Raw genomic sequence first — 27,947 nt, forward strand, 5'->3', positions numbered from 1 at the left:
AAGGGCCAGGTGTTTTGGGGACAGGGGAGCGCTGGACTACAATGGTGGTCGCTCAAGGTCAGGAAGATTACATCGGTTGATGCACTCAAGATTAATAATCCCATATTTAATGACAAACAGCAAGATGATAAAGTCATCATTTTATAAGATATTATTTTTATATTAAATTATTTGGTTGATTATGCAAAAACGTCAACGCTTTATTTCTTCATTATAAGGAAGGTCTATGTAGTGTCACTTGTCATTTCTTTCTCTTGGGGTGAGTGAAGTGTTTTTTCTTGACTGTTTTCACACACTATGACACCAGTCACCCTTAAAACCTGCAGAGGTGAAACACAAACAGAGGATCTTAGAGATGACAACGGGTAATGAGGAGAATGTTTTCAACCAGTCTGAATAGCGTGTGTGGAGTTTGAAAGGTCTTTATAACCAAGCCTCAGTTGTATTAACATAACACAACAAACTCCACCAATCCATAGCTCAATCAAAAGCATCCTCCAGTGTGGCCCATGTCACAGGGGCTGCCCTCTGCTCTGTTAAGACTGTGGTTAATTGGACCAGTTCACCTTGAGTAACTAATGTGTAGGACCCTCGTGTCCTCTTAAAGACTATCCCAGACTATAGCAACACCTCCACACTTGCTCAAAACACAAATGCCTAAACTTAACAGCTGGACAATCCCATATCCATTCACCTGGCACCCAGCTTCTGTCCCATGTAGAAAGGAAGACAATGACAGTATCATTATTAATAGGGCCAGGGGGCTAATCACAAGCAAAAGAGAGAAATGATTGTTGGGTGAAGCGTTTACAGTTGTGACACCAGTCCAGGCCGCACCACAGAGTAAAGGTCTGATTGTGAGAGCAGTTTTGCTTCAGATGCCGCCCGTCTCCAGACACCACACCGGTTTGGAGGGTCTGCATGCTTGCCCTCTGTCTTCCGTCACCTCGGTGCTGCAGTGTTGTCACAGAAGGTCCCTGTCGCCTTCCATTTAGAGCACCTCCAAAGACAGGCATCTCCCTGGCAACCAGTGGTTGTTTACAGTCCTCTTGGGTCCACAGTGAGCTCTGGGTCCCCCATTCTCATGTTGAAAAAGGCCCCCACTAAAAGAGATTGTCAGCCCTCTATTCACTGCCAGTAATTATGCGTTGTACCCCATGTCTCACACCTCCCTGTGTACGCTACTTGTTACATACCAGCAGAAGACAGGGATCTTCTCCTGACAATACTCCTGATTAAAGTTAGTCTCTAATTTCAGTTCAAAGATCACAACGCAGTAAATACGTTACCCATTCAAGGTGAAGGTTGTAGTGGGGGTATCAAATGAAAAAAAATCTAGCGACAACATAATATCAGGAAGGAAAAAAAATAGTGGGATGGGTCAGTGTTTTTATTGAGGGGAAAACAAATCTGCTACAAATACAATATCTTATTAAAGTTCAAACAGTGTTATAACTTAAATATCCACATTATGCTGCTAACAATCAACCATTGTTATTACTGGTATTATTACTATTTTTCAAGAATGCATAAATCACATTTAAACACACACAGGCCCTGACAGTAGGGCCAAAGCCCCATGGTGGGTATCTAGGGTACAGTGGCCCTGAAGGAAACTTCCTGGTTCCTGGTGTAGCTCAGTCCCCCCTGGGGAGGACAACATCAGCCTGTGTCTAGACTGAGTGACATTACATGACACTCCCAGGGCAGCCAAGTCCTGGGGGACACAGTCAGAGACACAGGCTCTGTCTTCTCTGATTGCTGTGATACCAGTCTTTATGAAAGTCTATTTCCTGTCAGCCTTACCAAGTTCAGAACAGACAGTCTCAGTAAGGCCCTCTTGACAAAAATGACCTAACAAAGTTCATACAAAATAGTTTCCTTTTTTTTCTGTCCCTGTTTTTGGTGTATGTCTCTGTTGCAGGTGGTCTATCAGTGTGTGACCTGCAACATTGAGTTTATTTGACAGAGATTGGGCTGGTTCTGACCACAAGCAGGACCTCTGGGATGATGATATACAGTACAGTGAATTATGCATGGATGCAACAATACACAAAGAGTGAAAAGTATACATTTCAGGTGTACTCCATACAAAATCTACATGTTAGGCTACAGCTGTGCACATGAACGCTGATCTAAACATACAATACCTTTAACCTTACAAACATTTATAAAATAGCATCATTATTAGGTAGTAAAAAGGCTGAGTAAATGATTAAATTAAAGATACGTAACAATTCCTTGCTGCCCCAGAAGAAACTCAGGATTTCTCATGGTGATGACAGTTTTTCTCTAATGGCCACCCCTGTCAATAATGTGCCAACCAGTAAAATACATTTAAACACCGAAAATATAACATGTCGATGTCTATCAAATAAGGATGCATTATCTCCAAGAACACTTTGACTAAGCTGAGAGTAAATTTTTGTTTGTAACACTTTTGTACATCTGGGATGGTTTTCTCAGTCTGTTTTGCAATATATACCCATCTATAAAATATTAACGACACAGACAAATTGTCTGTACCGTCCCAGTACACCAAAACATCACCATGTTATGACTGAGATAATAATTAACATTCCCTCTGCTCTTACACAAAAACAGCCACAACTTACATTATCATCCATCATGAAATGTACATATTGGAATGAAAAAAAGAATAATAATTACAATAAAAAAATTCTGCCCTTTTTCTAAATATATTTTTTTATTATAGTGCAATATTTCAATGCATTCCCGTGGAAAATATATAACTTATTAAAAAAACGAATACATTCTCATTCGTAGTTACCACAGGGACCTAAACCTAAATGTTGCATTCTCTACCGTATGTACAATTCTCCTCGGAAACAAGGAAAAACACAAATGGACAGACCATTATACTTTTACTAGTCAGTCTAGTAACAAATAATCACAATACATAATATCTTCCTCCATTGCGCGCTATAAAATCTAACCAGTTTCCTATAAGGCATCCTTCATCAGAGTGAACCAAAACATGATCTTAAATCTCCATAGATCAATGCTAGCTCAACGGGTACACTACTACTCAAACATGGCTTATAATTTGGACATCTACTTGGGGGCAACATACTTTTATAATTGTATCCCTTTGAAGCAAAGTGCCTTTAAAGACATTTTTATCATATGATTGAATATGCAGCTGTTCTGCAGTTTTGTTTAAATCCAACTTTAATAATTACTGCGCTATCAGAAAGTGGATATCTTTAACAAACCATTGGAACAGAATGATTGTAACAGGACTGGAATGTGTATGGTATACTCAAACAGATTTTCACAGCTCTGACCAATGGGTTTTGGGGAGACCCCACTGAGACAGTAGCAGTGTGGATCCTGGAAGGTAAATGGCCTAGCAATATTGCACTGATTCTGTAGTGTAGCAATGTACACTTTTACATTTTACTATCAGACCAACATTGGTGTTCAAGACAATAATTAGCATAAAACTGGACTCTTATGGGGCAGCAACCAATTCCACCACAAGGATAGACTTATCCAACAATACTCACCTCATAATATTTCACTTCTTGCACTTCTCCTAGTGGGCACTAAACCAAACAGAATACTAGTGGGCACTAAACCAAACAGAATACTGTGCATGGGTATAAACTGACGGAGTAACACTGACTTAAATTACTATTGACTTGTGCCCGGCCTATTTTGAGACTGGGGTGCCCTCTTGTGTTTGAGACAGTGTATTACTCATAGGCCCTAAAATCCTGCTAACAACTGTTTGATGGCAGCAGTACAGTACCAATGGGTACTTTGAAAAAGGTGGGAAAACAACGAACACATCTCCAATACACATGTTTCTTATTATTAGTAAACCATTTGAAAACGGAAACATTTTCCAAAAATATATTTGATCTTGTTTGGTGCTTCATAAAAATATCAGCAGAGTAACAGCAGTGTGAAGAATAAATGCAGTACTATAATTATGTTTCTTAACTATGAAATAAGAACAATCTATAGTTCAATTACGTAGAAAAATGTGACAAGTGCAAGTATTCACAAGAACTCTGAATACAAAAGGGGATAGTTTGTTTTGATTCGCGTTGCAAATGTTAGTGTGTTGTTGTCGTGATGGGGATGTAAGAAGGACCTCACTCTCTGTGTTTAACTGGTCATGTCTAGACTGTCACCCAGCTGTAAGATTATCACACTGAGAATGAGGTCCAGCCATTCAACTGTAGTCCCTCTTAATCAAAAAGCCATCAAATGATGCACTTGAGAATAAACTTTAACAGAACTAATCTGTGGTACTTTTACCAGAACGTGTGTCATGTGACTCATCCTGGAGTTTGAAAACATTTCAGTTGAACAGTGAAAAATAAAGAGTAAAAGAAAATACCATAAATCATTCTTTTTTGGAACCTTCATTCTTTCTGTAGAATAACAAAAATGTCCATGCTGCCCTCATTGTTTTGCATTGCAGTGGTTTTGAATTGCAACATTTATTGGAGGCCAAGCTCCCCTCCTCCCCAGTATACAGGAAGTGAAGAGGCTGCTGCTGGCTGAGAGGATATGATGTAATGGTAATGGGCATTGACGAGTTAAGCAGGTGAGCAGAGTGGATGAAGGGCCAGGTAGAGGATCAGGGACAGGGTTAGGAGATAAGCCCTCTGTAGCTCTCCCAGAGTGGGAGTCTAGGCCAAGTCCTTCCAAACTCTCCCAGTGAGGTGGCTGTGGAGGGGGCTGGATATGGGGTGGATCCAGAGAAAGAAAGAGAGCTAGTGGGGTGTCAGGATGGAAGTCCGTCCCCAGACAGCAGAATGGGGGACTCAGAGGAATCTCAGTTCTCTGTCACAGAGAGAGCCAGGGCTGCCTGTAGTGCCGCCTCTTCATCGATACTGTAATCCTGCAAAGACAGAGTCAGACGGTCACTCACTTTAACATTTGATTTGACAGGACAGGGCCATGGCTGCCTGCAGTGATGACTCCTCGTCAATGCTGTAGTCCTGCAAACACAAAGTCACACAGTCAACCACTGAGTAAATAATGCCTGACACCAAATAAATAAAGCTTCTTTGAGATATGCAGTGCATTCATGTTACAGTACTAGGATATTACAGCGACAGTACTAGGATATTACAGCGACAGTACTAGGATATTACAGCGACAGTACTAGGATATTACAGCGACAGTACTAGGATATTACAGCGACAGTACTAGGATATTACAGCGACAGTACTAGGATATTACAGCGACAGTACTAGGATATTACAGCGACAGTACTAGGATATTACAGCGACAGTACTAGGATATTACAGCGACAGTACTAGGATATTACAGTGACAGTACTAGGATATTACAGCGACAGTACTAGGATATTACAGCGACAGTACTAGGATATTACAGTGACATTACTAGGATATTACAGTTACAGTACTAGGATATTACAGTCACATTATTGGCAACAGAACAGCTCTAGTCCTATCTAAAGAACAGACGACACAGAGCCCAGACCCCAACCCTTATCCTCACCACAAACGTGTCGTAGGAGAACTTGTGCCGGTGGAGCAGGTGCTGGAGGAAGTTGGAGCTCTTGTAGCTGGGGTCCCCCCAAGGCATGGCTGAACATACAGGACACACCTGGAGGCACACCAACCAATCAACAACTCTGCCATTACCTCACCAGTACACCAAATCAGAATGCAGTAGAATCTCTGTTGGTTAAGGATGCACTCTCATGCAGTGACGTCAACGTTGCATAACACTTCATATCAGCACATAAATGCTTGAGTAAATTCAGACTAGGACAGTGTACTTAGTTCAGACTAGGACAGTGTACTTAGTTCAGACTAGGACAGTGTACTTAGTTCAGACTAGGACAGTGTACTTAGTTCAGACTAGGACAGTGTACTTAGTTCAGACTAGGACAGTGTACTTAGTTCAGACTAGGACAGTGTACTTAGTTCAGACTAGGACAGTGTACTTAGTTCAGGGTATAACATAGCAGACTGACCACTTTGTTGGGATCGTTGCGGTGGTTCTCCATACAGTGTTTGACCAGCTCCTGTTGATCCAGATTGCGGGCTCCACAGAATGGGCATGAAAAGGTGGAGCGGTTTGGAATATTGCTGCAGGCAGGGAGAAAACACACGTTTAGTAGGAGCCATAATGGAAACAACATGGGTATGCACACACAAATGTTGCCAGACACACACTGATGGTGTGTTGTTGTGTGTGTGAATATAACCCCAAAGTCTGAGGCCCAGTTTCCAGACACTAGCAGGACGCCAATCATGTCCAGCAGCACACCTGGAAGGACAGCTGGTCAGTGTGGACATGAGGGTCAGAAAGCAATGTGCTGCAGTGACAGTTACGCTAGCCGACCCACACACCCGTAGAACAGGGTCCTTAACAATGTGCTGCAGTGACAGTTACGCTAGCCGACCCACACACCCGTAGAACAGGGTCCTTAACAATGTGTTCATTAACTCACTGCTCCATCAGCACCACAGCAAGACAACAAGGCCAATTCACACACTACCCTCCACAGCTGACCAGGAGCAGCCCATCAGAGTGCCATCAGACATAGTGTTAACAGGTCTCTCAGGTGGGACACAGTCTACTGGCTAAAGGGAAATGCCTGTTTGAATTGCCGATAAAGGTGCACTCTGTAGAACAGCAGTCCTCAGAAAAACTCCATAAAATATACCAACCAAACATAATTTCAGCCTTGGGCAAAAAAAAGAAAAAAAGTGACAGTTTAGTCAGAATAATGACTTTGTGACAAGTAGACAACACCAGCAGATGGTCCACTGTGTTCTCTGGGCCTTCGACTAGATGAGACTCTGCCTTTGTGGTGCTGGCAACATCGCCCAATTAAATTGTGTTTTGGAATGTGGTAAAAACAACAACCTTGAAAACCGAGAAAAGACACAAGATATGCTGTTCTGTGTTCACCCGTGAGTTCCAGATGGTCACTATGGACGTCACAGATCCTGATCACAGTACTCTTCCTCAGACTCTTCCTAGTAACTCAGTGCTTCTAGTACATGTTGGGAGTGGGACCTCTGGCTGAGTTGTTCACAGACCCTCCAGACACAAAGACCCTCCTGACAGACATACCCTCTAGTCTAGACAGAAGGACAGACAGACCGACAGAGTGAGGCGTGTGATGTGACGTAAAAACAGAAAACACTGAAAGGGAGGGAATTAACAGATTTCTCTTTGTAGAGCTAAGTAACTGCCTTTTACCCACCCCACCCTCTCTCTCTGTACGTCATCAAAGGCAGAGTACATCTGCTTACAAACACACACAAACAAACGCACAGACACGCACACTTAGAAGAGTGTAGATGGGCATTGATGCCCTGCTGCTCTGTGAAAATCAAAGGATGCCTATACCGGTACTGGTATTTGTAAGTAGGCATTTGTGTCTGGGGGTGTTTGTGTCTGTGTGTTCTTAAGGGAGAAGTGTTCATGTGTCAGCAGAAAAACACATCTCCTGAGTCCCTGAACATCAAAGGTATTCACAACAACCCAGAGAGCCAGGAATACCACAGGAGAGCATGACTCATAAAAGACACACATTCATACTGCTGGGCTAAAATGTACTGGGAGTGTGGTTCTGCAGATCAATGCTAGGACAGAAATATTGACTCAAATCTGTTCAGTCTGTCCAAATGGACCCTGACGTCCCATGTCACACAGTGTCTGACGTAGCTTCCAGGAGCGACTGAGAGCCCCTCAGAGAGATTACCTGGGAATGGGCTGTGAAGTGGGGACCACAGGCACAAACTTTGGGCAGTTGGCCATCTGCTCCTGGACCTTTGCGCAAGAGGAGATGTGTGACCTCATTTTGACCAGAGACACCTGGAGCCCGCCAGTGGAGAGAGGAGGAGAGAGAGAGGGAGGGTGAGGACAGGAGGGAGATAAGGAACAGGAGAGCAAGACAGAGGTAGAGGAGCAGGAGAGAGAGCGCAAGACATGCTATTAAGTGAATTAATGGGCAGGGAGAAATTTTGAGAGTGTATATGTGAGTGGTATTGTGTATCATCAAGTGTGCGTCTGTATAGTATGTGTGTTGGACAGAGTGGCAGGCCATAGTAGTGTAGTACACCTTCTTACTGCAGCCCCGACAGGGGGCCTTGTAGTTGGACAGCTGTTTCTCCACACTGGAGGACTTGTCCACCTTCTTTGGGTCAAAAGGCATGCGGCACAGAGGGCAGAGGGGAGAGGTGACCTGGAGACAGGGCTGCAGACACTCCCCACAGAACCTACACACACAAACACACACACGAGATAGTCAGTCGTTGCACTGGAACCAAATAATCAAATCTATACTCAGAGAAAGAGACTGACAATCGGGACATGAGTCGAATGATACGTAAAGTCTAAACACAAAGTGAATCAGAGCGTTTATTCAAAGTGAGTGTCCAGGAAAAATGTGTGTCATCTCAATGAGATGTGTTTGTGAGCTTTAATAACATTCTATGAACCTCTTCTCAAGGTTTGCCCGCACGGTGAACTCCAGTCAGTCAGTCTCATTCAGTGCCATTAGAGCAGTGGTGTATCCATTTGCTGGGGCAGCATCACTCACAGTCAGACAGACCCAGCATTCAACCCATCATCATCTCCTCTGGCGACTCTGAGCAATGTGGGCACCGCTGGCAGCACTGGGCCACGGTGGGGCCGAGAAATGCCCCTGTGGTGGATTGCAAACGTGCTGAGTGATGGGCAGTCACCTCCCATGATGACATGAGTCAGCACTGCCAGGTAGGGCACCGTCAGCAAACAGAGGGCCCAGAGAGCTGGTCTTGGGCTGGCCGTGAAACCTCCCCTGACAAATGAGCCAGGAGTTTATACTGCCAGAGTACTGAATCATTGCAGATTTTTACAGCGCAGCCGGATTCTTTATGGCCCTGTCGGCCTGAAGGCAAGCGGGTAGGGTAGGGAAAGACTTCGTTTCCAGAGGACAAAAATGGTGCCCTTTGAACTTGACTGATTTCAACGTGTACTCTGAACCTGACCCAGTCTGTACTTCCTCTCACTGTAGCTAGCAGTTTAAGAGTGGCTACTAGCACCCCAGAGCCGCACACCTGCTACTTCATTTGTTGCTTTGAAAGCACTTTCAGCAACTCTTTGCCCCATTAAAAACAACAAATCTTGTTGATCAAATTTTTTACTTCAAAAAAGTCAGACTACAGAGAAAAGCCAGGTGTGGAAAGAGAGAACATAACAATAACTGTTTCCTCGAAGCCCGAAAATAACCCCATTAAACCAGCTATATAGTAGAGAGCAGGAGAGCAGTCAGCCAAGCAGAGACCGAGGCGTGATGGTGAGCGGAGGAGAGGAGGCTATTGGGGAGGGACGGACTCCATCAGCTCATCCTAACAGCATCCACAGCACAGCCCAATCTTTACCTGGAGTCCTGGGGGTGGGTCTCCACGCAGTGAGAGGGAGGGTAAATGTTTCCATTATGTCCACAGAGGCCTGGCCTGCACCGCCACAGATACTGATACAATACTGCCCACACAGAGCTCTAATTGAGCATGAAACGTCTCATCATTCAGAGAGAGAGGAGAAGAATATTATTAAAAGCAAATCAAATATTATTTGTCACATGTGCCGAATACAACAGGTGTAGTAGACCTTACAGTGAAATGCTTACTTTACGAGCCCCTAACCAACAATGTAGTTAAAAAAAAAATACAGATAAGAATAAGAGATAAAAGTAACAAATAATTAAAGAGCAGCAGTGAAATAACAATAGCGAGCCTACATACAGGGGGGTACCGATAAAGAGTCAATGTGCTGGGGCACCGGTTAGTTGAGGTAGTGTGTACATGTAGGTAGAGTTATTAAAGTGACTATGCATAGATGACAACAGAGAGTAGCAGTGGTGTAAAGAGGGGGTGAGAGGGGGGCACTGCAAATAGTCTGGGTAGCCATTTGATGTTCAGGAGTCTTATGGCTTGGAGGGGTAGAAGCTGTTAAGAAGCCTCTTGGACCTAGACTTGGCGCTCTGGTACCGCTTGTCGTGCGGTAGCAGAGAGACCAGTCTATGACTAGGGTGGCTGGAGTCTTTGACAATTTTTAGGGCCTTTCACTGACACCGCCTGGTATAGAGGTCCTGGATGGCAGGAAACTTGGCCCCAGTGATGTACTGGGCCCTACGCACTACCCTCTGTAGTGCCTTGCGTTCGGAGACCGAGCAGTTGCCATACCAGGCAGTGATGCAACCAGTCAGGATGCTCTTGATGGTGCAGCTGTAGAACCTTTTGAGGATCTGAGGACCCATGCTAAATCTTTTCAGTCTCGTGATTGGGAATAGGTTTTGTCGTGCCCTCTTCACGACTGTCTTGGTGTGCTTGGACCATGTTAGTTTGTTGGTGATGTGGACACCAAGGAACTTGAAGCTCTCAACCTGCTCCACTGCAGCCCCGTCGATGAGAATGTTGGCGTACTCTGTCCTCTTTTTCCTGTAGTCCACAATCATCTCCTTTGTCTTGATCACGTTGAGGGAGAGGTGGTTGTCCTGGCACCACACGGCCAGGTCTCCGACCTCCTCCCTATAGGCTGTCTCATCGTTGATCAGGCCTACCACTGTTGTGTCATCAGCAAATGTAATGATGGTGTTGGCGTCGTGCCTGGCTGTGTAGTCATGAGTAAACAGGGAGTACAGGAGGGGACTGAGCACGCACCCCTGAGGGGCGTGAAGAGCAAAGAGCTGAGGGGTCAGATATATAAGGAGCCAGGAGTCAAATCTCCCTGCATAGCCACAACCAGTCTTGGTTCTAACTTTGTGGGTCTATCACTGTTCTTCTCTTTCAGCTGGTGACCAGAACTCCCCGCTTGTGGAAGAAGCCATGCAATCTGCCCACAGGCAGGCTAATCAAGTGGCTAATAAACTCTTAACAACACAGTGGAGCGCTAAATAGCGTCAAGGGATGTCTATTAAAGTAATGGCACTGTGTTTCAGCACCTTAGTTATCACATTAGCATGGGCTTAGTTTCAATAGCTAAACATCTCTCACTTCACTCCATCCATATTCAACCAGCTACATGACCCATGTGACCTCCTCTGGAGTCAGTTCCTACTTCCCAGTCACATAGGAAACCCCAAAACACAGCCAATCTTTTAGTCAAAATGTCATCTAGTCAAAACACGTTCAAATATCCACAAGCTCGGTTTGTTTCCATCAACCAAACAACGCTGTAGAGCTGAGATCTGGATGAAGCCCAGCCTGTGTGCCTACGTTAACATTCAAATATACTAATAATTAGGCCTAGTGAGTACGCCTAGACCTATTCTCAAGAGAGCCCGCAATACTTGGAAAGACATTTCTTTGGGAAATTATACATGAGTGTAGAGGCTGGTAATAATATTCTCTGGGGCTATCATTGCCTCGTATTCAAAAGGTATACTCAGCTAGCCTAGGCTATAGAATTGCAGCACATCTCAATATCAGAGCAGTACAAGTCATTTGCCGTCCTTTTCTACTACCTTAATGAACCAATAGCATCATGAAAGATGTTGGCCAAATTATTGCTACAATGCTGACACTCGGATCCAACAACATAACATGTTACTGTGTGTGAGTGTGAGTGTGAGTGTGTGTGTGTGTGTGTGAGGCTCGGCTAGCATAAATGTCACTGGAGCATTATTGCTTTCTGACCCTCATGTCGGAGTCAGTCGCTCCGTGGTGTTGTTCGAAGTGCGAGCCTGTGTCTATTTTGCAAAGTGTGGTGCCTATCAGGTTCACAGTCTGTCCTCATACCTATTCACGTTTCCAGACACTTCAGAAAACTTTCCCAAACACCTATTAATAGATCAATAAAACAGATAGGTGGGAGGAAGGGAATCAAACTTTTTTGCAGCACAAAAAGAGATCGTTTGGGGACCCGTTTGATCAGCTGAGATGTAGTAAAGCTCTCTGTCTGGACAGTGATGAAGGACTGTCTAGGGTTGATACCGTCTCAGAGAATAGAGAAGCCAACATGAGAGGAGTAGCATTGAACAAAGCACACATATTCAAACAGCACTGATGAATACTAAAAGCCAACAGTGCTGAAACACCATCCTTTCGGTCTGTCACACCGACAGACACACAGAAGTAAAGAGAGAGTACAGGACAGACAGAGCTACGACAATGTCGAACTACAACGGCCTGCAGAGCATTCAGCGAGCAACACGAGCCCCTTACAAATGCTCATCTGCCTCTACATAACAGTCTGAGGGGAAACGTATCTCCATATCAGTGAAATACAGATGTGTCCCAAGCACTCCAGCAGCAGCAGTCTTTCAAAATAAGCATCCAGACCTACTGTAGCCCAACTCTGGTGCGAAAGACGACTCAAAGGTGATCTTCGAGCATCGTCTGTCATCACTTAAAGATGCCCGGATTTAGCACCCTCCTATTAGATACTTGAATCACTTCCGCTGTACTTGACATTCAGACAGCAGGACGCCACCACCTGCAGGCTCACTCACGTTTGCACGTCTTGCGTCGAATTGAGCAGGGAATAAAGAAAGAGTTGTGGTCAAGTGTGTGGTGACATGGGAGTGACAAACACTCAAGGGTGAAAATGGGGTTGTTGAAATACTGTCCTGTACTGCCTAGTTGTGAACATTTTGGCCATGACCAATATGCTTCCTGAGTATTTACATTACATTCTCACCAATAGAATAAAGATAAGCAGTTGGCTAATAGTTAGAATATTACACAGGAATGTGATTATTAGGCTACCTAGTAAGGTGTTAAAGGAGCAGGCGAGGAACGGCCTATTCCTCCAGAAGTAAAAGAGAGTCACCAAAGAGCACTATTTTTACACATAGATAGGCCCATCTCCCCATTATAGCTAGAGAGAGACAATGGCATCGTCTGCCGTCACAACGCAGCACACACCTGGCCCAAGGATACCGGTACTGCTTGCTGATGCATATGGTTTATATAATGATGTATGGTGTTATAAGGAGAGAAGCTCCATAACTGTGTATATTTGATCTACCCTCTCCACTACCCTCTCCACCTCCCTCCCTGAAGAAATGAGGCAAGCTGACCATATTTCCTGTGCAGAGAAGGGAGAAGAAGCTTCAGTGGAGATATTTGCTGCCAATTCAGGAGCTGCAGAGGTAGGCTAATGAGAGCAAATGAAGCCAGGTGCTACTAGAACACAGACGCCTCAGGGTTGGCTCCTCACCATCTGCACCTCAGCTCAGTTCAATCTACTTCTCAGAACTACAGTAAAGTAGACACCGCAGAGCATAGAGGAGCAGTAGGAACTCGTGGTTGTTTCCCCCCTGAACAGACACACAGTATAGGAATAGGACACAGGCTTCCTCAAATAAGCAGATTTAACAGAGCAGAGAGGGTATGAGTTTGCGAGGGTATTTCACACATTCAGGAAGTTTGACATGCCAGAACATCTTTACATGTGACTTTCAGAAGCTTTGTTCTCAGTTGAAATGAGGCTCTTCTCACACACCGTCAGATGGGCTTGTCACTGTAACGTCACAGGACAGAATTAAAGGCTTGACAGCACCGAAAACCATCAGCAGAAATGAGTGAATCTATAGAGCTAGCCTGTATAATCTCTTGCAGTATCAAAGGAGACTACTGCCCATCCCAGTCAACCCCTTGCTTATACATCCCCTGCCTGTACATTGAAACACATATACTCCCTCTCCGGCCTCTAGGTCACCAGGCTGCTTGTTATGGCGCACACCTGTCACCATCGTTACACACACTAGCGCGTCATCAGACTCACCTGGACTCCATCACCTCCCTGATTACCTTCCCTATATATGTCACTCCCTTTGGTTCCTTCCCCAGGCATTATTGTTTCAGTTTCCTGTCTGTGAGTTGTTCATGTTTTGTAATACATTTCATTTATTTATTAAATGATTCACTCCCTGAACTTGCTTCCCGACTCCCAGCACACACGTTATGGAATAACGTCTCGCCTAAGGGAAGCATCAGGGAGTGTTTTTTTGTGTGTGTTGGAGGTGACGTCGGGTCCAGGTGGCAGTACCAGAGCTACCGGGGAGTCCTCAGCTGGCTCGTCGGGCTCTCACGCTTCAGCCGGCTCGTCGGGCTCTCACGCTCCAGCCGGCTCGTCGGGCTCTCACGCTTCAGCCGGCTCACGCTTCAGCCGGCTCGTCGGGCTCTCAAGCCTTAGCCGGTTTGTCAGACTCTCACGTACAAGCTGGCTCGTCGGCCTCCTACGCATCAGCCAGGCTCTTCAGGCTCTCACGCCTCAGCCGGCTCTTCAGGCTCTCACGCCTCAGCCGGCTCTTCAGGCTCTCACGCCTCAGCCGGTTCGTCTGATCCGCTTCTGATCACCAGGATCGTCCCCGTGGTCGGCGTCCTGCGGGGGGGTACTGTCACGTATACTCCCTCTCTGGCCTCTAAGTCACCGGGCTGCTTGCTTGTTATGGCGCACACCTGTCACCATCGTTACGTGCACTAGCGCGTCATCAGACTCACCTGGACTCCATCACCTCCCTGATTACCTTCCCTACATTACGAGTGATTACCGTCACTCGCTTTGGTTCCTTCCCCAGGCGTTTCTGTTTCGGTTTCTGGTCTGTGCGTTGTTCGTTTTTTGTAATGTTTCATTTATTTATTCAATGATTCACTCCCTGAACTTGCTTCCCGACTCCCAGCGTTACACATGGCTTACGTGACACACCACTGTTAGAGGGGGTGGGGGCGAGGACAGTTTGTTTTGACATGACACACCTCAAGGTTCTCTCAGCTGGACATCCTCTGAATGCACCGTCACACCAAAGTCTCTGTCTCTCAACGCTTTTAACTGCCTCTGCGAGTTATTTTGTTTCACGACAACAGGCTTGCGGTCGTCCCCTTCAATGTGCAAGAGAATCGCTCCCATGGATCTTACAATATAGCCTAGTAGACTGTAGTGCAATGTACATCATAGTGTGAGCACTAGGAATGAAAATCCAGCAGTAGGCTAGGTTGTGAAACAAACACATTTTTCACAGAGAGGAAGCCAAGAACAACAGTCCCAGTTCTCAGTAATGGCTTAAAAATAGCCACACACTCTTTGTAAAAGAACCAAGATTGATCTGAGGACATTAAAGGACTGTTTCTGCAAATTACTGTCTGCATGAGAGGCAAAGCAAACCCCTCAATTATTTTATTTATTTTTTATCCCATTTTCTCCCCAATTTTTCGTGGTATCCAATCGCTAGTAATTACTATCTTGTCTCATCGCTACAACTCCCGTACGGGCTCGGGAGAGACGAAGGTCGAAAGCCATGCGTCCTCCGAAGTACAACCCAACCAAGCCGCACTGCTTCTTAACACAGCGCGCCTCCAACCCGGAAGCCAGCCGCACACCAATGTGTCGGAGGAAACACTGTGTACCTGGCCCCCTTGGTTTAGCGCGCACTGCGCCCGGCCCGCCACAGGAGTTGCTGGAGCGCGATGAGACAAGGATATCCCTACCGGCCAAACCCTCCCTAACCCGGACGACGCTATGCCAATTGTGCGTCGCCCCACGGACCTCCCGGTCGCGGCCGGCTGCGACAGAGCCTGGGCGCGAACCCAGAGACTCTGGTGGCGCAGCTAGCACTGCGATGCAGTGCCCTAGACCACTGCGCCACCCGGGAGGCCAAACCCCTCAATTCTGACACTGTACTGAGAGAACTAAATGAAAGACATTTAAGCCTTTCAGGCTACGACCCACCCACACAGGAAGGTTCCGCTAAAGGTATCCTGATGTAACAACACAAAGTGCATGATCAGTTTTCTGCCAGGTTGCAATGCCAATCGTGCTTGGCAACAGTCTTTAGTAGTCTACTGTTGTTTTGTTGTTGTAGCTACAATAGTTACACATTATCTTGCCCTTTCCCACAGACCCATTTAGCAGAGTGGGGAGCTGATTGGCCAATATGGCTTTCCAGAGGAAACAGACTTCAAACCCACTGTGTGACAGTGGGCTCCATGCCAACGCCACAGGAGTCAAAGCAGGTGCATGAGTCTGTGTGTATGTGGCTGTGTGCGAGAGAGACTGCATGCTTAAGCAATGCGTGCATACAGTAGTGTTGGAGGTAGAATGTAGTGAGTCACTAGAGTGAGTGGTCTCCTCCATGGCCTGAGAGAGCAGTAAGAGGCTCTCATGTGAGACCTTTGTTCAATCTCCCCAGCAGCAGCTCGGCTAGAGCAGGGGAGAGAGAATGGAACGAGAGACACAGAAAGGTACGCCGGCACGCTGCATAGCTGAGCGTGAGAAGATAAGAATGCAGAACAACCTTGAGGGAATAAAAGCTCCCGTTTTGCTCCTTTCCTCCCTCTGTCTCACTCCCTCACTCAATGAGCAAACTTCCTCAAATCACCCAAGACGAGGGAGGTGGGGGGATGGTTAGGAGTCAGGCTGCCAAGTCTGCCTTGGGTTCAGCCCACTAACAATGCCACGTGAGGAAGAGAGGGAGAGAGATACAGAAATAGAAGAGTAGACGAGGGATGAAGCTGAGGTAAATGCTTTGAGCAGGTGTGTTACAGACAAAAAAGATGTAAGTCAGACAGACATCAGAGCCCAGTCTTTAAATGAGCAGCCATATTAAAGCTCCCATTGTCACACAAATAAAATCCTAAAAAAGGGCAGGAGGAACGGTTTGTTAGGCGAGTGACAATGCGTCAGCTTCAAGTCAACCATACACATTCATTCCCGTCGACCAACAGAAGGTGTCAAAAGGGAAGAATAGAAGGGAGCCGTTTTCAAAACGCCAGTAATCTTCAGTGATGACAGCAGAAGAATGGACATCAAGTTGCCCCCCAAAAGAAGATTTTAGAATGGACTACATCTAGACTTTTTCAGTGTAACTGCTAGTAATGCAATTCACAGGAGGCAACAAAAACACAGGCAGCGTTACTTAGGCTACAGCCCTACAAAGATGTTCACTAATGTTCAGTTTAGGGAAACTAGGCAATAATTGGTCAATAGCTGGTGGTGGCTCCTCAAAATAGCTTTTTTCCAAACGGCTTATACAACTGGAGAGCTTTCAGACCCCTTGGTTTCCAATAATCAACCTTGTGGTGTGTGTTCTTACTTTAAAAAAAACAACATGTGGACAAACGATTATAACAATTAGTCTTATTGAGGCATATTAATGCCATGTTCTCAACCTAACTTTTACAACCACTATTCAGCGAGCTTCCCTTCACAGCTGCAGACTTTTCATGTACATTTGAAATGTGAATTGATCCCAGTGAGAAAATGGTGCAGGCAGAAGCTCTGCTCAATGTACCAGAGGCAGCACCTCACAGATCAAAAGGCAACTCTCATGTGCCACACTGAGGTTACATTACCCACGTGCCCGAGGCCTAGTCAAGGACATTGTGGGAAGCTTATGGTCGAACGCAGTGGTGGGAAAACAAACATTGGTGGGAAAACAAACATGGGGGGGGAAAAACATAAATAACTTAGCTTCTTCTCTGACTGAGTGCTAAAACTCTACATACTAATGAAAGATCAAACAATGCAATGAGCATCATGGGAATCCAAAACATCCCATTCAACATTTTAATATGGCTGTTTCCACATATCCTAGTGCTGGCTAAAAGTATACAAAACGGTCTTCCTCTTTTCGACAACACGTCTCATTTTAGCCTAGGCAGCCGATCGTGGGCACCATCTAGCGCCTACTATCGGCTGCCTAGGCTAATCTAATTTCTGTTGAGTTAGCCGTTAGACACGCATTTCCTCTGTCTGTAGTTATTATGTGTTTATTCTTAAAAAGCTATTGTCCAACATTTCTCATCAAATCGGCAAATAGCCTAGTTAGTATTTCACGTCGATACTGCGTTTCGGGAAGCACTGAACTACCACCTAGCCCGCTTTGTTCTACTGTCTGAGCTCCCTTGCATTCCCTTTGGCAAGTTGGCATCCATGGAAAAACGAAAACATTATCCCTATCCCAGTATCAATGCAGTTTTTTCTATCATAGATGTGGCATTTTTGCTGTGAATCATAAGCATTTTATAACAAAACCGTTACTTTAAGTGACAAGCAAAAATGAGCTTGACAGCTCTATCTGCGGACTGATAAGTGACAACAACCAATACAAATATTATGAGAGAATATATGCTATATACAATAGCACGTTGTTGTTTTGTAAGTGATATACATTTGTCTGAGAAGCAAGAGATCACAAATCCGTCAACTTACGTGTGGGCACAGCTTCCAATGGTGACAGGTTTATGATACACCTCCAGGCAAATTGGGCAGGAGAACTGGCTCTCGAGGCTCTCGCCAGTGGCAGCTGCAGCTGCCCCGTTTTGTTGGTGCTGCCTGAGCTGATGAGTAGCCGACACAAAACTGCGAAACATCGCCATCATGAACGAGGATCTTGCTCGCACTTCGTTCTCGACTATAACTGTAACTACCTGGGAGTATTCACATCGAGTATTTACATCGATTGTACACGATGGACATCCTTCGTGTGAATAACGCGTATGAATAAAGCTATCCAACCTATGTATTGTTTGTGTAAAATTATTTAGCTAACATTAGACACTAGATCAGTCCGCTACACAAGCGCTCAAGAGAACGCGCCGAAGCACGAAAGAAGTAAACATTACAAGACAGTGCTGGTTGACGAGAGGACAAAAGCAGGGCGCTGAGCAGATTATTCGATCTTCAAATCATTTTGATTACAAACAACTGACCAAAATATATCCAGATCATTAAAAGATCAGGGAATTTTCGCAATTGCTAGTTCAGGGCGACTCTCACGAACAAGCCGTACAGCTTCAGCAAAAAGAGGACGTTTCTGGTCATTGAAGTCTCGTTCGCGATATCACCAACTCAGTTTACAGATGCTTCAAACTACATTCCCACAATACATTGTTTCATTGTGTTGTAAAATGTTTAAGTTATTATAGTTCAAATTTTCTCTTTTAAAATATGTGTTGCAAGATTGATTAATGTGATACATCCACAAAAAAGAACAGTGATCCAACTACAAAACGCTCTTCACATGACTGTGTAAAGAATCTAGCACGTCATCAAAATGCGTGATGTTGTTATTCCAGCACGAGCCTTTTGACAGCTATAAGAAATAGGCTGAATTAAATACATCTCGAAATAGCTACACTAATCTAATGAATTTATCTAGCTAAATAGAGTTTCGAAGAACGCTGGTATCTGCTCACATAGTTTTAACTGGCAAGCTTGAACCGAAAACTGTTACAGCTACGTTCTGCAATTGTTGGCTAGCAAGCTACAATAAATTAGAGCTCTTCGTCACATAGCTAGCTAACTCAACCCGACCATGTGTCAGGTCGATGAGGAATACAATGGACAGCTAGAACACAGAGTGACTCCACGGTAAACTATTTACCCATTTAACAGCTAGATTACCCAGTTGCCTAAACTGCAGTCAAGCTAATGTCCACGTGTAACTAAGTTCAGCTCGCTAGCTAACGTTAGCTTAGCTACTTAAAGTGTTGTCTGCTTTAGAAACTGCTTCCATCCACTCACAATTCATTTTTTTTAAATCGCAGTGTCTCCAAGAAGTGTGTCAAATGCAAAGAAAATACAGCGGTATTGATCATCCGAGCTGGAGATGCATTTTGCAGGTAACGTTAATTGAACTGCTTTTTGAGAGTCACAAACTACATGTATTTGTCTCAAGAACTGGCCCCACAGAACTTACAGCAAAAATTAAAAAGTGGTAATTTTTACTTCGTTGTGCATCTTTTGCTCTCATTGTCGGCATATATGCTCTTTGTAGCTAATAATGAAAAGTAATGTATTTATTTGGGTATGTTTTCTGGCCAGGGGCTGCTTCAAGGAGTACTTCATACACAAGTTCCGGGCAATGCTGGGAAAGAACCGGGTAATATTCCCTGGAGAGAAGGTATTGAATATCCATCTCTAACATTTGTGTAACGTCTTACATAAATCAAAACAACTGAGTTGGCATTGTTTCTCTGTTGTAGGTTCTTCTTGCAGTGTCTGGAGGGCCAACCTCTAGCTCCATGTTGTCACAGGTTCAAGAGGTAGTTGGGTCAATGTCTTACTAGATGTGTAGTCACACTGTATGTTGCAATTACTGAAATATCACAGGGCTGACATTTTAGATGCAACTCATTAACAGTTTCTTCAAATTATTAAGGGTTTCAAACTGTTTTTGTTTTTCTGAATGAAAATGAACCTTCTCTCAGGGTTTGAGTCGAGACGCACCCAAGAAGTTGAGATTTGTCCCTGGAATTATCTACATAGATGGTAATGTACAGATGATCATCGCTGTTCTTTGGCACAATGTTTTTTCTTCATCTGTCACTTAGCAAGGGGTTCTGGCCCATTAGACTAGCTCCCGTGTGATGATTGTCTATTACTATGTCTTGACAGAGGGCGGTGCCAGTGGTCAAAGCATGGAAGAGCGGGAGAGGGCAGTGGCTCAACTGGAGTCAGTTTTCAGAGCCACTAATTACCATTACCACATAGTCCACCTGGAGCAGGTGAGCTAGAGATGGGTCAGAAAAATGTTGTTTGTACTTCTGTCTGGGATGTGAGACTGCGCTTTGATCATTGGCATTAAATATGTACAGTACCTTTGGAAAGTATTCAGAAACCTTGACTTTTTCCATTTTGTTACGTTACAGCCGCATTCTAAAAAATTATTTTTTTTAAATCCTCAGCGATCTACACACAATATCCCATAATGACAAAGCGAAAACGGGTATAGACATTTTTGCAAATGCATAAAAAATAAACGGATACCGTATTTACGTAAGTATTGCTATGAGACTCAAAATTGAGCTCAGGTGCATCCTTTTTCCATTGATCATCCTTGAGATGTTTCTGTAACTTGATTGGCGTCCCTGTGGTAAATTCAATTGATTGGACTTCATTTGGAAAGGCACACACCTGTCTATATCAAGTCCCACAGTTGGCAGTGCAAAAACCAAGCCATGAGGTCAAAGGAATTGTCCGTAGTGCTCCAAGACAGGATTATGTCGAGGCACAGATCTGGGGAAGGGTACCAAAACATTTCTGTAGCATTGAAGGTCCCCAAGGACATACTGGCCTCCATCATTCTTAAATGGAAGATGTTTGGAAACAAGACTCTTCCTTGAGCTGGCCATCCTCAGGGAGGTGACCAAGAACCTTATGGTCACTCTGACAGAGCTCTAGAGTACCTCTGTGGAGATGGGAGAACCTTCCAGAAGGACAACCATCCTTGCAGCACTCCACCAATTAGGCCTTTATGGTAGAGTGGCCAGACGGAAGCCACTCCTCAGTGGCAGGGACTGGGAGACTAGTCAGGATTTAGGCCGTCATTGTAAATAAGAATTTAACTGACTTACCTAGTTTAAATAAAATATGAACTGAGCAAAGTACAGAGATCCTTAATGGAAACCTGCTCAGGACCTCAGACTGGGATGAAGGTTCACCTTCCAACAGGACAACGACCCTAAGCACACAGCCAAGACAACGCAGGAGTGGTTTCGGGACAATCTCTGAATGTCCTTGAGTGGCCCAGCCAGAGCCCGGACTTGAACCCGATCGAACATCTGGAGAGACCTGAAAATAGCTGTGCAGCGACACTCCCCATCCAACCTGACAGAGAAGAATAGGAGAAAATGCCCAAATACAGGTGTGCCAAGCTTGTAGTGTCATACCCAAGAAGACTCTGCTGTAATCACTGCCAAACGTGCTTCAACAAAGTACTGAGTAAAGGGTCTGAATACTTTTGTAAATGTGATTTCATTTTTAAAAATATATAAAACGTAGCAAAAATGTCAACCTATTTTTGCTTTGTCATTATGGGGTATTGTGTGTAGATTGAGGGAAAAAAACAATTTAATCAATTTTAGAATAAGGCTGTAACATAAAATGTGGAAAAAGTCAAGGGGGCTGAATAATTTACCGAAGGCATTGTATTATAGCTTGTCATTATTTAGAACATATGGTTGCGTCATCATGTCTATTGTCTTTCCCTTCCCATGGTGTTTCAGGTACTCAGTCTCCCCAGCTCAGTGCTAGAGGCAGGATCCTCGGCAACAGAAAAACCACAGACTGGGTCGAGTTATAAAGCTGCTGTGGACCAATTCATCCAGACCAAGAAGAACCAGCATCCAGACCTCTCTGTGGAGAATGCCCAGAGTCACCTGTCCAGTCTGAGCATGCAGGAGGTCGAGAATGGAGTAACCAGCCCCATCACCCCTGAACACACCCAAGCCCTTCAGAGACTGTTTGCCTCTGTGAGGACGCTGACAGCCAAAGAGGATTTGCTACATACACTGAGGTGAGAGATTAGACCGTATCTCCGAGACATGCCATTTACGTATCAGAGCATATGGGGGATGAACATGTCTGAAATGCTTCTGAAGGTCTAGTTTGTGTAAAGGCCATTTATGACAGGTGTAATGCATTGCTTTGTCCAGGCTGCACCTGATTCTCCACACAGCGAGGACACAGGGCTACACCAAGGTGATGATGGGGGACAGCTGCTCCCGTCTGGCCATCAAACTGCTCAGCAACATCTCTCTGGGGCGAGGGGCATCGCTGGCAACGGACACGGTGAGGAAAAAATCCTCCCCTCTTTCAGCTCAGTAGAATAGTAAACATTATGTTTATGCCCCTCTAAATATTACAATAAAGTACCGTTCGTAGCATTACCCCACATAGACATACATTGTGTTTTGAGCTCTGGCAGCAGCATCTGTGTTAGTTTGAAATGTTGCTATGTTCACAGGGCTTCTCAGATCCTCGCTACGGAGACGTGGTCATTGTCAGACCCATGAGGGACTATTCCTCTAAAGAAATAGCATATTACAACAGAATGTTTGACATCCCCTCAGTCTTCATCCCTGGCCTGGACACTAAGGTGAGAGTCGACTGTGTTCTGATTACTATCATTGTTATGTAGTGTGACACTGTTGGCCAAGTCCGTTGAGTATTTTAAGAGTATTCTTCCTTCACCGCCTCTTCCAGGCACAAAACAAGGCCAGCATCCAGCACGTAACAGAGAGCTTTGTCACCAAACTCCAGACTGACTTCCCCTCTACTGTCAGCACAATCTACAGGTGAGGATGGGTAGCACACCGAGCCACACTAGGAACCAATTGTAAGAACGACTTCTAAAATCCAAATAACTTCACAGATCTTCATTGTAAAGGGTTTAAACACTGTTTCCCATGCTTGTTCAATGAACCATAAACAATTAATGAACATGCACCTGTGGAACGGTCGTTAAGACACTAACAGCTTACAGACGGTAGGCAATTAAAGTCAGTTATGAAAACTTAGGACACTAAAGAGGCCTTTCTACTGACTCTGAAAAACACCAAAAGAAAGATGCCCAGGATCCCTGCTCATCTGTGTGAACGTGCCTTAGGCATGCTGCAAGGAGGCATGAGGACTGCAGATGTGGCCAGGGCAATAAATTGCAATGTCCGTACAGTGAGACGCCTAAGACAGCGCTACAGGGAGACAGGACGGACAGCTGATCGTTCTCGCAGTGGCAGACCACGTGTAACAACACCTGCACAGGATCGGTACATCCGAACATCACACCTGCGGGACAGGTACAGGATGGCAACAACAACTGCCCGAGTTACACCAGGAACGCACAATCCCTCAATCAGCGCTCCGACTGTCCGCAATAGGCTGGACTGAGGGCTTGTAGGCCTGTTGTACGGCAGGTCCTCACCAGACATCACTGGCAACAACGTCACCTATGGGCACAAACCCACCGTCGCTGGACCAGACAGGACTGGCAAAAAGTGCTCTTCACTGACGAGTTGCGGTTTTGTCTCACCAGGGGTTATGGTCGGATTCGCGTTTATCGTCGAAGGAATGAGCGTTACACGAGGCCTGTACTCTGGAGCGGGATTGATTTGGAGGTGGAGGGTCCGTCATGGTCTGGGGCGGTGAGTCACAGCATCATCAGATTGCCTGCAATGACAACAAGCTCAATCTCAACGCTGTGTTACAGGGAAGATATCCTCCTCCCTCATGTGGTGCCCTTCCTGCATGCTCATCCTGACATGACCCTCCAGCATGACAATGCCACCAGCCGTACTGCTCGTTCTGTGTGTGATTTCCTGCAAGACAGGAATGTCAGTCTTCTGCCATGGCCAGAGAAGAGCCCGGATCTCAATCCCATTGAGCACGTCTGGGACCTGTTGGCTCGGAGGGTGAGGGCTAGGGCCATTCCCCCCAGAAATGTCTGGGAACTTGCGGGTGCCTTGGTGAAAGAGTGGGGTAACACCTCACAGCAAGAACTGGCAAATCTGGTGCAGTCCATGAGGAGGAGATTTAATGCAGCTGGTGGCCACACCATATACTGACAGTTACTTTTGATTTTGACCCCCCCCCTTTGATCAGGGACACATTATTCCCTTTCTGTTAGTCACATGTCTGTGGAACTTGTTCAGTTTGTCTGTTGTTGAATCTTATGTTCATACAAATATTTACGCATGTTAAGTTTGCTGAAAATAAATGCAGTTGACAGTGAGAACGTTTGTTTTTTTGTTTATATGGTGCAGTATTTGTAAAGAAAATAGTGGTTGGAAGTGGATTTTGTTAGGATACTATATCAATCTTAAATGAGCTTGTTATGCATCTAGACTCGTGCGAAGATAGCTGTTGAGGATTTTGGTATTGAGTACCTGTTTTGATGGTTGTCCTCCAGGACCAGTGAGAAGCTCCACACAGCATGTCCCCCTCAGAACACCAACACACAACCCTTTGCTAAGTGCCTACTATGTGTGTGCGCCTTGGACACTAAACTAGGTGAGTCGCACTGCCAGTGTACTAAGACGGCATCACATTATATATGTACTGTACTCACTAAATAAAAGTACATGTCATTTTGTACTGAAATTAGTATTTCTATACCCTAATCACGTAAATATCTCTACCTATCCTTCTCTGCCTCCCCATGTTCTTTAGAGGAGTTCTCTGCCTACCAGGCTACACTGATCTCAGAGCAGCTGTCTCAGAGGCGGGGCCCAGGCCCCGGGTTCACCCCTGGTACAGCAGCAGCTCCAGGGCTGCCTCCAGCCTCCTCGGCAAGCCAGGGCCAGTGCTACTCCTCTGGAGGGGGCCAGCATCAGGGCTGTATGACTGGAGAAGGGGGCTGCTGCTCCTCTGCTAAGTCAGTAGGCATTTGTCTCCTGTCTCCAATGTTTGCATTACTGTACAGCTGGATTATGTACACAGTGTACAAAACATTAAGAACACCTTCCTAATATTGAGTTGCATCCCTCCGTTTGCCCTCAGAACAACCTCACTTCGTCGGGGCATTGACTCTACAAGGTGTCGAAAGCGTTCCACAGGGATGCTGGCCCATGTTGACTCCAATGATAATCACACAGTGATCAAGTTGCCTGGATGTCCTTTGGGTGGTGGACCATTCTTGATATACATGGGGAACTGTTCAGTTTGAACCCAGCAGCGGTGCAATTCTTGACACCTATCATCATACCCCGCTCAAAGGCACTTAAATCTTGTCTTGCCCATTCACCCTTTGAATGGCACACATACACAATCAATTTCCCAATTGTCTCAAGGCTTAAAAATCTTTAACCTGTCTCCTCCCCTTCATCTCCACTGATTTTTACAAGTGACATCAATAAGGGGTCATAGCTTTCACCTGGTCAGTCATGGAAAGAGCAGGGCTTAATCTTTTGTACACTCAGTGTATATTCACGTGTTTACATTTAGGGTGAAGTGCCAAGCAACTTGAAGTTACTTGTACAAGTGGCTGTTTAATTTGATCCTATTGAATTAATACAATACTGTGTGTGTTCTTTCAGGAAGCCAGAGACAGTGGATCTTAAAAGCCTGTGTTACAGTTGTAGACTGACCATCAAAGACATGGTAAGTGAAAGAACGTCTATCACTTCACATTACTCCTAAACATGACCAATATAATCTTTAGAAAGACTACAGCAGGACAATGTGCAATGTGAACCATGGCCTTTCTCTGTTCTACAGACAGCAGAAGATGCCCTTCCCCAGTACATACTGTCAGAGGCTGAGAGAAGGAAGAGAAGGTGAGATTTATACAACATTCTTAACTCAAAAACGTGAAATAGCCATAATGTCTGCGTAGAATATTGAGTTATTACCAGTAGAATTATACTGAGCATATCCTTCTATTTACCTTGTTACTTCTGTTTATGGACTTGTCTAGGTCTCAGATGAGGGAGGAGATCAGTGAGTTCCTGCTGGAAGAGGATGAAGCCATCCTGAGTGTCAATGGGTCCTTATGACAGACTAATACCCAGTGTGACTGGACAACGTCCAACGGCACTGCAGTGAAGTTGTTCCCTTGGCAACTATACAGCCAAGGCTGTTTGTCTCAATATAAACTAATACCAATTGCTTTTAATTAATCAACTGACTGAATAAATATTATTTGGCTATAAGACAACAATATGCTGATTGAAACTGTATTTTAACTGCACACAAAATAAAGCTGCTTTGTACATGGCACTGCTTGGTGGTGAATCTAACATTGATTCAGGTATAACTAATGAATTGAATATGGATGTATGATGCTGAAACAATTAGTTTTTCCATGTCAGAAATGAGAATGAACAATATTTTCATTGGTTTAGAAGCTGAATCACATTCTATTGGAAATATAAATGATTATTCTTCCACAACAGAGATCCCATAGCAACAACCTACATGGTTCTGCATTAGAACTCCCATCAGGTTCTCTGAAAATGAGAGCAAACATATGGAAATAAAAGTATAACACATGTTTAAAGTTAGGAAAGGTTTTTGCAAATTGGCAATGGCTGAACCCTGTTGTAACAATTCAGAAACAAATAAAAAGGCACAATGGTAGCTGTGTTTTCTGTATAGTGTCACAATTTCTGAAAGTACTCCAGCATGACATTTTCCAGAGATGGGGGCAATATTGCCTTATGCATTATTCCAGCATGGAGACATTTAAGGATTGTCATGACTAAGACATTTTACAGTGTTGCTATACTCTATCATTTAACATTTAAGAGATTCAAGTCTTGCGATCAATAAGCCTGTAACTTGTTGCCACGTACAAAGTTAGCTTTCCTCCCAACTGAAGCGTTTCAATTTGTAAACAGTTTGAGTAAGACTTGGAGATTTGGCTGAAATTGATCTAATAGTGTTTTGATTGGAAACAAACACCCTACTTTAGGTCCTTTTTCTCTCAAATTGTCCCCTTTGGCGCTGTCCACACTGCTGGTCAGTGTAGTGAAGATCCAGCCTGTCTCTTCATTAAGGGGTAGTGTCTGTAGGTCAAGCCGGCCATCACACCTCATTCAGAAGCCGATATTTCTGTTGGAACCCAGCCAATAAGACGAGAGGAGCCTGGCTTTAGTCTGTGGTCAAAGTGCAAAGCATCTAACCTGCCCTTCTGATTGGAGAGGCCTAGCCAAACTTTCCATAACCAGTTGGACGGGCACTGGAGCAGACCCCTTGGCCACCACACAGCCTCTGGCTCACTGTCTGTCAGTACAGCCCACCAGCAGAGGCAAATAGTACTGTCAGAATACAGAAACAGACAAAACATGCCTTTCCCCCTGGCTAAGAGGGGTTAGTGCACAGTGAAAATAGACCCACTGGAGCTAGTATTGGGTCTTTTAGAGGCACCCCAGGGGTGATCTGGATAGGACAGCCGGGGGGGGGGGGCTAGCGATTGTCACTTGATAGCTTGTCTCTTGTCCACTTAATCATAGTCTCTGGTGAGCGGTAGAGGAAGATGAGTTTGGAGTAGAGTTCCTCTTCCAGCTCTAGCTCTCCTGTCTCCCTGACCAGGAAGATGTCTGTGCACAGCTTGAGGATACGGTTAACACAGGGCAGCTCCTCAAACATAATGGAGTGAGAGATTTCACTGAAGAAGCCCCTCACAAACTTCCCAATCACCAGCACCACAGACACGTACAGCCCCATGATCCTGCAATGGAGAACAAGTGTAGAATGAGCATAATTGAACATAG

General features: G+C 44.9%; 3 protein-coding genes across 6 annotated transcripts in view; 1 reads left to right on the forward strand and 2 right to left on the reverse strand.

Moving 5' to 3' along the window:
- Nucleotides 1-1,369: 1,369 nt before the first annotated feature.
- Nucleotides 1,370-18,725, reverse strand: LOC139575944 (E3 ubiquitin-protein ligase RNF166). 2 transcript variants are annotated; one of them, XM_071401431.1, is made up of 6 exons: nt 18,166-18,725; nt 8,090-8,246; nt 7,730-7,842; nt 5,987-6,101; nt 5,506-5,613; nt 1,370-4,879 (listed from the first exon to the last, which is right to left on the reverse strand). In XM_071401431.1, exons 1-6 carry the CDS (start codon nt 18,333-18,335, stop codon nt 4,814-4,816), a joined length of 729 nt encoding a protein of 242 aa, XP_071257532.1. In that variant the 5' UTR covers nt 18,336-18,725; the 3' UTR covers nt 1,370-4,813. The 2 variants fall into 2 exon arrangements, with proteins under 2 accessions (XP_071257532.1, XP_071257531.1); XM_071401430.1 differs by having other exon boundaries at nt 1,370-4,979.
- Nucleotides 18,726-18,930: 205 nt separating this feature from the next.
- Nucleotides 18,931-26,817, forward strand: LOC139575939 (cytoplasmic tRNA 2-thiolation protein 2-like). The gene is made up of 15 exons (XM_071401422.1): nt 18,931-19,326; nt 19,503-19,577; nt 19,780-19,858; nt 19,941-20,000; nt 20,166-20,226; nt 20,353-20,462; nt 21,963-22,252; nt 22,392-22,527; nt 22,703-22,834; nt 22,942-23,033; nt 24,644-24,744; nt 24,904-25,108; nt 25,770-25,833; nt 25,951-26,009; nt 26,150-26,817. Exons 1-15 carry the CDS (start codon nt 19,271-19,273, stop codon nt 26,226-26,228), a joined length of 1,599 nt encoding a protein of 532 aa, XP_071257523.1. The 5' UTR covers nt 18,931-19,270; the 3' UTR covers nt 26,229-26,817.
- The window catches only part of LOC139575931 (piezo-type mechanosensitive ion channel component 1-like), a 74,123-nt gene continuing 72,722 nt past the window's right edge, over nt 26,547-27,947 (reverse strand). For all 3 annotated transcript variants that reach the window (XM_071401404.1, XM_071401403.1, XM_071401405.1), the window contains one exon: nt 26,547-27,904. In XM_071401404.1, coding sequence (XP_071257505.1) covers nt 27,640-27,904 — 265 coding nt within the window. In that variant the 3' untranslated portion in view covers nt 26,547-27,639. The remainder of the gene's footprint in view (nt 27,905-27,947) is intronic.

This window comes from Salvelinus alpinus, chromosome 5 (genome assembly GCF_045679555.1).
Source record: "Salvelinus alpinus chromosome 5, SLU_Salpinus.1, whole genome shotgun sequence".
NCBI lineage: Eukaryota > Metazoa > Chordata > Actinopteri > Salmoniformes > Salmonidae > Salvelinus > Salvelinus alpinus.

Bases quoted from the DNA above. Each gene is read 5' to 3' on its own strand.
- LOC139575944 (XM_071401430.1), bottom strand. From the start codon at position 18,335: ATGATGGCGATGTTTCGCAGTTTTGTGTCGGCTACTCATCAGCTCAGG. The intron at 8,247-18,165 runs GTAAGTTGACGG...TTGTGTGTGTAG, and splicing joins ATTGGAAGCTGTGCCCACAC to GTTCTGTGGGGAGTGTCTGC. The intron at 4,980-5,505 runs GTGAGGATAAGG...TTGTGTTTGCAG, and splicing joins TCTCCTACGACACGTTTGTG to GACTACAGCATTGACGAGGA.
- LOC139575939 (XM_071401422.1), top strand. From the start codon at position 19,271: ATGTGTCAGGTCGATGAGGAATACAATGGACAGCTAGAACACAGAGTG. The intron at 19,859-19,940 runs GTATTGAATATC...TCTCTGTTGTAG, and splicing joins TAATATTCCCTGGAGAGAAG to GTTCTTCTTGCAGTGTCTGG. The intron at 25,109-25,769 runs GTCAGTAGGCAT...GTGTTCTTTCAG, and splicing joins GGCTGCTGCTCCTCTGCTAA to GAAGCCAGAGACAGTGGATC.